Genomic DNA, 11,585 nt, shown 5'->3' on the forward strand with positions numbered 1-11,585 from the left:
AATTTGAAAACACACAGCCGGAAGAAATCTGCCACTTCCTTACTCCAACACACACTCCTCCAACACACACGAACGCACACATGACCAATGAGGGCACGAGATGAGTTTGTGCCCAGATGGAAGGCTGACAGGCAGGTAGGCCATGCAGTTACTTTAGCCGGCTCAAATGATTGGTCGTGCTTTTGACAGCGCTACGGCTTCCACAGAGGATATTTCTTTATGGATTTATTGTCAAAGCATTTAAGATATTCATTGCTATCGGGATGTTAAGAGCATTCAATGGAATATAACAACAAGTGTATCTCGAGCCGGTTTCTCAAACTTACCTTTAAAGGTGAAGTAGTAAACAGTAAGCCCCACATGACCTGCAGTGGAAAAATGTCGCTCTAAACTGAAATAACACGGAGAATCCAAGTTGGGCGCACTCATGCAAATACAGCATGTTGACAGTGGCAGCCAGCTCTTTATTTTCACCCTCCTGACATACCTCACTATTTCTCTTCTGTTCCTCCGCTGCACAAACTCTCCACATTTTCCTTCCCCCCCTTGTTTTTCTTTTTTTGGAACCGTCCCCCTATCCCTACATTTAGGAAAAGGAGAAACACAGGCGGGGAAAACAGAGGGGGGGAGATTGGAAAGGAATTAAAAAAAAGGACGTGGTGGTATTTGAATAGCCATCTGCCTCAATTTAAGTGTCACGTTCAACCTGACATCCTCCACCTGTTTCAGACTGTTTTACATGCAGGCCGGTTTTCCTTTCCTCTCTACTCAGGTTTTTCTCGCACTGATAATCAGGGAGAAATAAAGGAGAGCCATCAATGTAGTGGTGCTTTAAACAAGAAGTGTGTGTGTGTGTGTGTTCTGTGCTTCTGCTCATCACCAGTAGAGGGCACTGCCAATTTCTAGCTGAGCTGTCTACCCCCTCTTTACTCAGTATAATCAGTCACTAAAGTCACATTTAAATACAAAAATATACATGACTAGTGAATTGTCGTGGAGTGTAAATATAGTATTATATGTAGAGTTGAACATGCGGCAACATTTAAACTTCATTTGCAACAAAAACGGCTGCAGTTCAGCGGATGTTTTGTTTTCATTTTGGACGTAATAGTCCTATATTGGCGAGAAAACACAGAAGTAATGATGTTTGATGAATGCAAAGTCAACGTATTAGTGTAATACAATGATGAATAGCTCTTGAAGTTACTTTTCTGCATTAAATAAATGTTTGTGGATGTTAAAGAACACAAGGTTCTGTTAACATGCTTTTAGATCAATAGTACGCTGAATTAATGTGAATTAGTGCATTTTTAGTAACGTTAACTTTACCTTTCATCTTAAACTCGCAGACAAAGCAAATCCTTTCCGATTCGAGGTGATGATAGAGACGGACGTATGGACTGCTTGTTTGACTAGAGAAAGAATAAAAAGTATTTAAAAAAGGATGAAGGGGCAGGGAGAGACGGGAAGAGGTGGGAGTAAAGAGAGAAGGAGAGAGAGAGAAGAATAAAGGAGTCTTTACATGTCTGTGGAACCAGCAGCTCGCAGCACTTTCACATAATTTAAGACATATGGACGTTATTAGAACGACCGTGTGTGTGTGTGTGTGTGTGTGTGTGTGTGTGTGTGTGTGTGTGTGTGTGTGTGTGTGTGTGTGTGTGTGTGTGTGTGTGTGTGTGTGTGTGTGTGTGTGTGTGTGTGTAAGAGTCAGGGTGTGTGTATTTGCGCTACAGGCTTCAGAAGACATGTCACGTTCTTGTGGGGCAGCAAAATGACCCAACAATCCTGTCCCAGAGTGACACGGCATATAGAAACATGTAGAGAGTTACCATAATGCGTGTGTGTGTGTGTGTGTGTGTGTGTGTGTGTGTGTGTGTGTGTGTGTGTGTGAAAGAGTGTGTGTGTGCTAGTCTGACCTGTAGTTACCTTTCAGTCTTGGCGTCCCTGCACACACACACGGCGACTGACTGACTCACAGTAGCGCTGCGGCTATTTATGAATGTGTGTGTGTGTGTGTGTGTGTGTGTGTGTGTGTGTGTGTGTGTGTAGGAATAGGCAAAGCACTCGCTCAAATTGACCAATTATGCATAATCCAGTGCAGACGGGTTAAATGGCTAAATTCACTACGTTACACAACCTCTCTTTTGGCTTAACCAATATTCCCCTGATCTTTCTGTATTATGTTCGTCTAGCCCTCAGGCGAGTGATCAACAAACAGCTGGCTCATACATAGCTGAGTCATGGTTTCAAACCCGTTAACGTGAACAGGCAATTGATCGGACACTAATTAAAATATGAAATGACGGATTAACCAGCCATTTCTGTGAAGAAACCCCAAAAATGAATGATTTCATAGCCCACTAAATCTCAAACAGCGTACCGAAACTGACCGCGTAACCATAGAAAGATGTGACTGATGGATAATCAGTTCAATGACTCGTTGACGAAGCAACCAACAAAGTGACAAACAAATATGACACAAGTAGACGTCCTTTTTGGAGCCAATCCACCAAATGTGAAACTTGGTATTACTGTGTGACCATAGTTAGCGTCATGGGACAATCAATGTCATTTTTTAAATACTAAAAGACGGATGCATCATTCCTCCAAGTTTCATCCGATTCCAAAACAGTGGTGTCCAAAACCCTAACCCTAGTTCTTATCCAATGGATGACCCGATGGATCATATGTTGGCATTTATTTAGCCCAAACGAAGAAGGGACAGCCTTGTGTTTTCTTCCGCAGCCTTGAGGTCAGATAGTGTGTGTAATCCCATGTGGTCGGGGGTGGAGAGCAGGTCATGTAAGCTGATCTGGGACCAGCAGCCCCAGGGCGCGGCAGCAGAGGAAATGTAGTGCTGCTAACGTCTTAGAGCGCCCTGTGATCTGCACTAACCACTCCCTAACACACACAGCATATATATACACCCAATACAATGTCATTCACACACACACACACACTTTGACACACACACACACACACAGCACCAGCTCAGTGGACTATTGTTCATTCATTCTGAGGGCGACGGAGGGAGGGAAGCAGGGTTTGAAGGAATGATGGGAGAGAGAGATGTAAAAAGGGCAATAGAGGAGAAGTTTGGAATAAGAGGAAAATGAGGTAGAGGACAAAATAAAAGTACGAGCGCCCAAGTGATGGTTTAGTGGCTGAAACATCGACCTCAGGAACCACATGTTGGGCTCAAATCCTTCTAGAAGCTTCTTTATTTCCTCTGAGACTCCATTATGTCTCTGAACACAAGCAAGAACACTTTGTCTTGCCATTTCAATGGATTACCTTATTGAAAACATATTGCAGATACACAATAAAGTGTGTTCCTTCTGCATGGTTAGGGTTATAGTACCGGTTTTTCTAAAGGTTAATTCATAGTTTATCTGCATGTTTCATAAAAGCCATAAAAAAGAACCCATAAAACAAATTGAGAAAACCACAGACGGGAAGCAATTATGAGTTTGGACAATGTGAGGGAGGTCATTAAATAAACAGTTAAAAGTTATCGGACGAACATAATGTAAATGCAAAAGTTAATTGATACACCAGCCACTGATCGTTAGAGAGAGTATTTATCTCGAAAGTATTTTCATTTCGCTGCGCAGATAACACAAACCATGTGTTCCAGTGGCTTAACTTGCTCTACAATGTCCTGCACTGCCTTCCTGTGATCACTGATTGAATAAAACCTAGAATAGTAACTTAACGTGAGGAATAAAACAGTCCTCTATAGCTCAACCTTCTCAAAAAGTCATTGCTAAAATTCTTCGTGTTCATGACTAAAAGCTGACATTTCGGCCAAGTATAACTCAATGGATTATGACTGTGTTAATATAACCTGACTCGTGTCCAGTCTACTCAATGTTCTCCGCTTCTAAATCATTTTCAAGACTGTTTTTGGAGGGTACATCAGAAGGAATGTTATTTGTCCAAACAACACTGACGACTGGTGACTGATTCCTACAAAGAAATACTCCGAGCAGCCAGGAAAGATTTAACTCTTCCCCCCGCCCCTCCTTCTCTGCCTGTCATTCTGCTTCTGCTGACTACAGGGGAAAACCTCCACAATGTATAAGTCTCTGTAAAGAGAGGAGGGGGATGAATAAGGAAATGAATACCATTGAACACACCTAGTCTTGTCTGGGTATAATTCGAGAGCGAGCGAAACGGATTAGAAAATGTGTCAGAGATGTGACAGAAGGGAAAAAGAGGGGGGTACCTTTATCCACGAATCAACTGTGCAACATTTCAGCACGAGTGAAAGCTGAGTAAGTGACTTGCCATCAAATGGTGTTTGTCATTGAATAACGCACGTGTCAAATGATGATGGGCAAGTCTGTTATATTGAATAAACATCGAAGTGATGAAAGCGTTAATTTAAATATTACAGCCCTCTGCCATCTGTTCATACGTCAGTCATGATTTCCCACACTGAAGTCCTCCGCTTGCACTCGTTCAAACAAATGTCTCTATGCTTGTGCCAAGTCGAACAACTTAATGATCATTTCATGAAACTCCTTGTTGATCTTGATCTGTTTCTGTATATCTGAAAGGATATGTCTGTTGCTCTGTCTGTGCAGGTGTTTGCCAAAGTGTTCAGCCACGAGGCCTTGGAGTCCTACCTCCCCAAAATCCAGCAGGTCATCCAGGACAGTCTTCGAGTGTGGAGCTCCAACCCCGAGCCCATCAACGTCTACAGGTACGCCGACAGTCCTAGAGTAGAAACACATTCATAAGGGATAGACATGTCATTGTTGTTGCACTTAAACATGGGGTAGGGTCATTGCTACAAGAAACGCATGAAGAGAGCGTGTGAAGAAACAGTACACAAGATAGAATAGAATACAATCCTTTATTGTCATTATACAGGTACAATGAGATGGGGATGGGGTGCAAGAGTAAATGCAAGTCAGGGTCTATCCATAGATAAGATTGAGGTCCTAATGTGTTGTTTTTCCTCCAGGGAGAGCCAGAGATTGTCGTTCACGATGGCGGTGAGGGTGCTGCTGGGATTCAGGGTGTCGGAGGAGGAGATGAGGCATCTGTTCTCCACCTTCCAGGACTTTGTTGACAACCTCTTCAGCCTGCCTATAGACCTGCCCTTCAGCGGATACAGGAAGGTATGTGTTGACAACCTCAACCACAAAAGCACACTAGTTGATGTGTTGTGGGTACATACAAAGCATGAGATGTGTTTAAATCAATCTATGTCTGTATAAAGGTTGGTAGCTAATGATAACATGTCTTTCCTCACAGGGTATCCGTGCACGAGACGCCCTGCAGAAAAGCATAGAAAAGGCCATCAGAGAGAAGCCGTTGTGTTCCCAGGGGAAGGATTACAGCGACGCACTCGACGTCCTGATGGGGAGCGCCAAGGAAAACGGCACCGAGCTCACCATGCAGGAACTGAAGGTAACGCATAGAAATCACCTGAGCGCGCGGGGGGGGGGGGGATGGGGGGGGGGGGGGGAAACATGTGCTGGAGAGAAGCCAGACGCACAAGAAGCCACTCCATCACACAGCGTTAACACGTACAGCGCAGATCCATGCTCTAATGCTGTGTGTTCAAACAAACACACACATAGACCACACTCACTGTTTACCTAGCAAAGTGCTGCCAAAGGGAATCCGTCTTGGCTGACTGAAAACACACACACACACACACACACACACACAAGCACACACACACCATGTATACATCACTTCAGGGGACATTACATTGACTTACATGCATTTCCTGGAGACTTATCCTAACCTTAACCATAACCAACACATGCCTAACCCTAACCAAGACTTCACCCTAAAATTAATGATTACCCTCATGGGGACCTCCATTTTGTCCCCATAAGGGAGGCGAGTCCCCACACGTGACTGTGTAAACATATTTAGGTCCCCACAAGTATAGTAATGCAAGGCCACACACACACACACACACACACACACACACACACACACACACACACACACACACACACACACACACACACACAATTAGCATACTTTCTCCGACAAATCATCTTGGCATCATAAGCAATTAAAGTGACTTATGATATACAGCTATATGTAAAATATGACTGCAGGGATGCTAAGTTGATGCCTGTAGGCAGACGGTAACAGAATCAGAATCACACACACACACACACACATTCGTAGACAGGCACACCCTCTATTTACCTATTAAAGTAATTCTGAGGAATTCTGTGGAAACTCAACTCTCGCTGCCTTTATTTCGCTCACTGTGGTTTCTGGGTTAAGTCCAGGGCCAAAAATAAGTCAACACTCCCCCTGCTAGGGGTCTGAAAGAGGCCTCCTGTACGCACACACTCACACACACACATACAGTATATAAATACACACACAAAGTGAACTGGGGAGCCCCTGTCGCAGAGGCCCATGCTGAAGCACTCTCCTGCAGTTTTCTGACGCACGCATTTACAACACACTCAAGTAGGGGGAGGCGAAGATGTGTTTTGACACTGATGATGGCATATCAGGGGTTCATAATGATGTTATTTTGGTGGTGTTATTTATTCCACTACCTTCATAGTGCACCAACTGTTGTTATTGGACTGGGACTTTTTAGGAATTAAAAACATCATACTTTTATTATGTATTGGTCATTATGAAACAAATGGCAGGCATGAGGTGTGGGGTAATGGTTTTGTGCCAAAGGTAAAGTGAGGTCCAAGGTTGAGTTTGCTTCACAATATTTCATACTTTCAAAAGAAATCAAAATGCCGCTGACAACATGCTGGGTGTGAAAAACTGTTAATGTTCGGTTACATATTGCGTAAAAAGTAATCGTGGCTATGGCTGGACATTTGGCTGATATTCACCCTCAAACTTTAGCGTACAAATACTAAATATGGCCACTGTCTGTGCCCATCAGAAGCAACGCCAGAATACAGTTTGAGTGCCCAAAAAGTAAAGACAAATCAACTCAAATGCTCTCTTGCAGTTATGTTTTCAGTGAACATGTGTGCTCATGCCAAATGACACTTTACTTTCCATATATATGACTGGCTTTACCCAAAAGCGTGGTGAATAGTTATAGGAACCGATATGTGTTCAGAGGCTGTATCAAGAACGCTTCAGTGGTTCCAAGATCATAAACAAAGGGTTACAAGATGATTTATAAAGAGGGGAATCACTGTGGTTGAACTGCTCACAGCTCTTAGACAAAGATAACTTGTGCCTCATAAGCAGACATGTTCTCAAAACAGTGCACTGACTTCTTTCTCCTCCATCTTCCCACAGGAGTCCACTATCGAGCTGATCTTTGCCGCCTTTGCCACCACGGCCAGTGCGAGCACCTCACTAATCATGCAGCTCCTCAAACACCCTACCGTCCTGGAGCGCCTGAGGGAGGAGCTGAGGGTCCGGGGGCTTCTCCACAATGGCTGCCTTGTGCCCGGAGAGCTGGGGCTGGACACCATCGTGAGCCTCAAGTACCTGGACTGTGTCATCAAGGAGGTGCTGAGACTCTATACCCCCGTCTCAGGGGCCTACCGGACCGCCATGCAGACCTTCGAACTCGACGTGAGTAGTCTATTAATACTTCTTAAATGTAGCCACTTAATCTGAAGTTCATACAGAAAATAAAGAAGACCTTTGAAAGTCTGAGGAAACTACCCCTAAACACAAAGATTTAAGGGCATATTTATCAAGGACAAAGTGTAGTCACGACGATTGATATTTGCTGGTATGATAGAAGATAAATGGTGCTTTGTATAATAGGACATTCGCCAATGCTCGTAGACTGAAATCAGATTGTTTGCCAGATTCCAAAGTTTCTGGCCTTCCAAGCTTGACGTTCCTACATTTGGGAAAAACAACAACCCTGCACATTTTTCTGTGTTTCTTTGTGTCTTCAGGGAGTGAAGATTATATGAATACTTCCCAACTGAATACTGTAGCCACCTAATGATTTAAATCTGAAGTTCATACAAATAATACACAAGACCTTTGGAAGTCTGAGGAAACTACGCCTAAACACAACGATTTTAGCAGGGACAAAGACACGACGATAGATATTCATATATATTTGCTGGTGTACTAGAAGATAAATGGTGCCCAGAAAATTCCCCAATGCTTGTAGAAAAACTGCATTCAGATTGTTTGCCAAATTGCAAAGTTTCTGACCTTCCAAGTTTGACATTTCCAGATTTGGGAAAAACAACAACCCTGCTCAATTTCCGCGTTTCTTTTTGTCTTCCCAACTGAATACTGTAGCCACTAAATCTGAAGTTCATACAAAGACTAAAAAATACATTTGAAAGTCTGAGACAACTCAGGTTCTACCCCTAAACACAAAGATGTAAGGACATATTAACCAAGGACCAAGTGTAGTCACGTCGATAGATATTTATTGCAAGTTTGACGCTTCAAGATTTGGGAAAAACAACAACCCTGCTCATTATCTGCGTTTCTTTTTGTGTCTTCAGGGAGTCCAGATTCCAAAGGGCTGGAGTGTGATGTACAGCATTCGGGACACCCACGACACCGCGGCCGTCTTTAAGGATGTGGACGCCTTCGATCCTGACCGTTTCAGCCAGGAGCGAGGAGAAGACAAAGAGGGACGGTTCCACTACCTGCCGTTCGGTGGCGGTGTTCGGTCCTGTCTTGGCAAACAACTGGCGACCCTCTTTCTCCGTATCCTCGCCATCGAGCTGGCCAGCACCAGCAGATTCGAGCTCGCAACCCGGGAGTTTCCACGGGTGATCACGGTACCGGTGGTCCACCCTGTCGACGGGCTGAAAGTCAAGTTCTACGGATTGGACTCCAACCAGAACGAGATCATGGCCAAGTCAGAAGAGCTGCTGGGAGCCACTGTTTGAAGGGCAGAGAGCTGAAGAGTCGAGGGGAGAGTGATCGCAGAAGTCTTTAAAGGAGAAGATTGAAGGAAGGAAAGAAATAAGTTCTTATTTTTTCTCCTCCACCACCAAGTTGGAGGTTCCTTTTCAGACTAAGAGAAAAGTCTTTGTCTCTTTCTTGTTACAACTGATGATGATCAGGACTTTCCTCTGAGAGAGAAACTGCCAAAAAACTTCTTAATTATTCTCTATTCTGTGTATTTTTTTAAGGAAATATACAAACTAAATGTATGTACAAACAAAAAGCTATGTAATATAATTTGAAAAAGAAAGGTGGGTAGTGCACAATGGGAGAAAGAAAAGTATGGTGGTACTTTTGGGAATATGAAGTGTTGAAAGAAGAGAAAATGGTTGTGATTTGGATGACACAGGGTATAGGACGGAAGAAGATTACATTAAATGCAGTGAACCAGTTTAAGAGCAGGGTAAATGAGATGGATATATAGACTGATAGTTTGACATGTTCTCCATGGCACCACCAAGATTCAACTCATGCAATCTGCTAATCTAAACAAGAGTATATATATATCATTGGTGGCATTGTGTTCCCATTGAATTCAAATTGTTTACTAGCTTACAGATGCAGTAAATGAATGATCATAGCACAGGTACAATGTGTTGCTGAGTTAGTCCAATCGAACAGCAGATGTTAAAGGACATAGCTTACAAATAAGGCATGTAGTTCTGATGGAGAGGATATACTGGGTGCATATTTGAACGGGTCAAACACATTACATTCGAGGGCAATTTCTTTCTAGTATTCCCTTTATGCTTTTATTCCACAAAGCAGCCTGTACACTTAATGATCTGTACACGTTCCTATAATGCTTCCATCCATGTATCATACAGTGGAATAAGCTTCAACTCTCCGTCCACAAAAACATATCAGGGGTTTCCGGTGCACTTCTGCAAACCAAGGAAGCATTGAAGTTGAACTCACAATTGGTATCACTTTAAAGTAACTGAATCAAAGTCAATGAGTCTGCTTTGTCCACTCTCCAAACCTGTGCTTTGATACACAAACTACACTTTGATGTTGCGTTGAGATTGTACTCTTTCGGACTTTATCTTGCAACAAGTCGATAAAGAAGTCGCCCTCATGAAACCGAGAGTAACTGGAGGAGGAAAGAAGAGACGGAGTGGAGAAAAACCTACATACATGCTGCTTGAGTGTTGCTTTGTCATTCTGTGTTTGTGTGCTGATTATTTTATTTTTTCTCGTCTCCTTGGTGCAGCCATTTTGAGTTGTGTGGAGAAGGTGACATGTTGTCTTGCTGCTCCTCCAATCAACGCTAAGAATGCAAAACAAATTAAAAGTCCATGGTTTAAGCAACTTTATTAGCTATGAAGAGATGTATTGTTTGAGGTGATTGCACAATCAGGACTCTCAGAGCTTTGCGACTTCCATATTTTTGGAGAAGGAAGACTTTGTTCTTGGTTCCGATACGTAGAACAAAAAGGAAAAAAAAAGCTACCCGCCACGAACTCTGGGACTCGTTCGCGGAACTCTCGGACATTCTAGAACCCCCCCGGATGGAGTTCTAAGTTCCGAACGGAAGCTCGAGAGAGAAAGAAAGGACCAATGAGGTTTCAGGGGTCACGCTCTTATTGGACGATCCTGTTGTCCAATAGCATTCCAGATGGATTCTGCCTGTGCTAGACATTGTTCACTCTTTCTACCAACCACACCACTGATTTCTTCACGATAAAAAAATAGAGTTTTTTTGCTGCTTTTCTTGTGTATATTTTCTATTTGAGAGTTCTAGATTGCAATAGTTTGTATCAAGTGCTTTTTTAATCATTACAAATAATGATTAAATGTGTGCGTTTTGTGAAAGCAAGGAGCATAAATAGATTATAGTGTATATTAATTTGTACAATATTCCTCCCTTTAGCAAGCCATGTGGAAAATCAGCTATTTACGTCTACTAATAACCTAATAGTAATGTTATTGTACGATTAATATTGTTGTTATAAGATATTTGAAATGCTATTTTTTATTCTATTACAGATCTAGAGTTTTTAGCCTAAATGAGAAGGTAAATATTGGATGTATTTAGAATGTTATGTATTTCAGTTATATTGTAAACAGTGTTTAAAATGTTAATATTGTTGATTTGATAACTGTAATAATTATTTTTTGTTTTGTTATTCAGACTTATTATCACTGCATTTTATTTGATATTAATTATGGAAAACAGAAAGCACTTGCGAGGTATGTCTATGTTTTAAGTGCCATGCGACTACACGTCCCCTTCCTCTCACCTGTTGGTCTTATGTCATTCTGTACATAATATTTGTATTTCTTTTTACAGGAAAAATGTTTCATTTAGTTTAAATATGAATGTCTACTTTCTTCCTTTCCTTTTTTTGTTACCGTGATTGTTAAATGTACTCCTGTAATAAACTATAAAGTAAAGATATCTGAACATTGAGTTTTCTACTCTCTTCTAGCGAGCTAAAGTGTGAAAGCAACTTGTTGTTTTTATAAACCACATAAGTAGCACGTCCAGCATGCTAATCCAGCAGATGGCAGGCAGCCTGTATGCTAACGAGCTAACGGAATCCCAACATGTAAATCAGAATGGTCAGAGAACTAGTGGATGGGGAACAAGTGAGACCAGGTGTCTTCTGTCAGCTTAAATAAACGATTTCCAACGACAGTATTTTTAACAATAATACACCCATATGTTAAACTATTCA

General features: G+C 42.2%; 1 protein-coding gene across 1 annotated transcript in view; it reads left to right on the plus strand.

Annotated features, from left to right (window-relative positions):
• LOC117534553 (cytochrome P450 26B1) overlaps positions 1 to 11,311 on the plus strand; it is a 15,366-nt gene extending 4,055 nt beyond the window's left edge. The window contains exons 2-6 of the mRNA XM_034198774.1: positions 4,590 to 4,708; positions 4,973 to 5,129; positions 5,266 to 5,421; positions 7,267 to 7,548; positions 8,454 to 11,311. Of these exons, the coding sequence (XP_034054665.1) occupies positions 4,590 to 4,708; positions 4,973 to 5,129; positions 5,266 to 5,421; positions 7,267 to 7,548; positions 8,454 to 8,846 (1,107 nt within the window). The 3' untranslated portion in view covers positions 8,847 to 11,311. The remainder of the gene's footprint in view (positions 1 to 4,589; positions 4,709 to 4,972; positions 5,130 to 5,265; positions 5,422 to 7,266; positions 7,549 to 8,453) is intronic.
• Positions 11,312 to 11,585: the final 274 nt, after the last annotated feature.

This window comes from Gymnodraco acuticeps, unplaced genomic scaffold, assembly GCF_902827175.1.
Source record: "Gymnodraco acuticeps unplaced genomic scaffold, fGymAcu1.1, whole genome shotgun sequence".
Lineage (NCBI taxonomy): Eukaryota > Metazoa > Chordata > Actinopteri > Perciformes > Bathydraconidae > Gymnodraco > Gymnodraco acuticeps.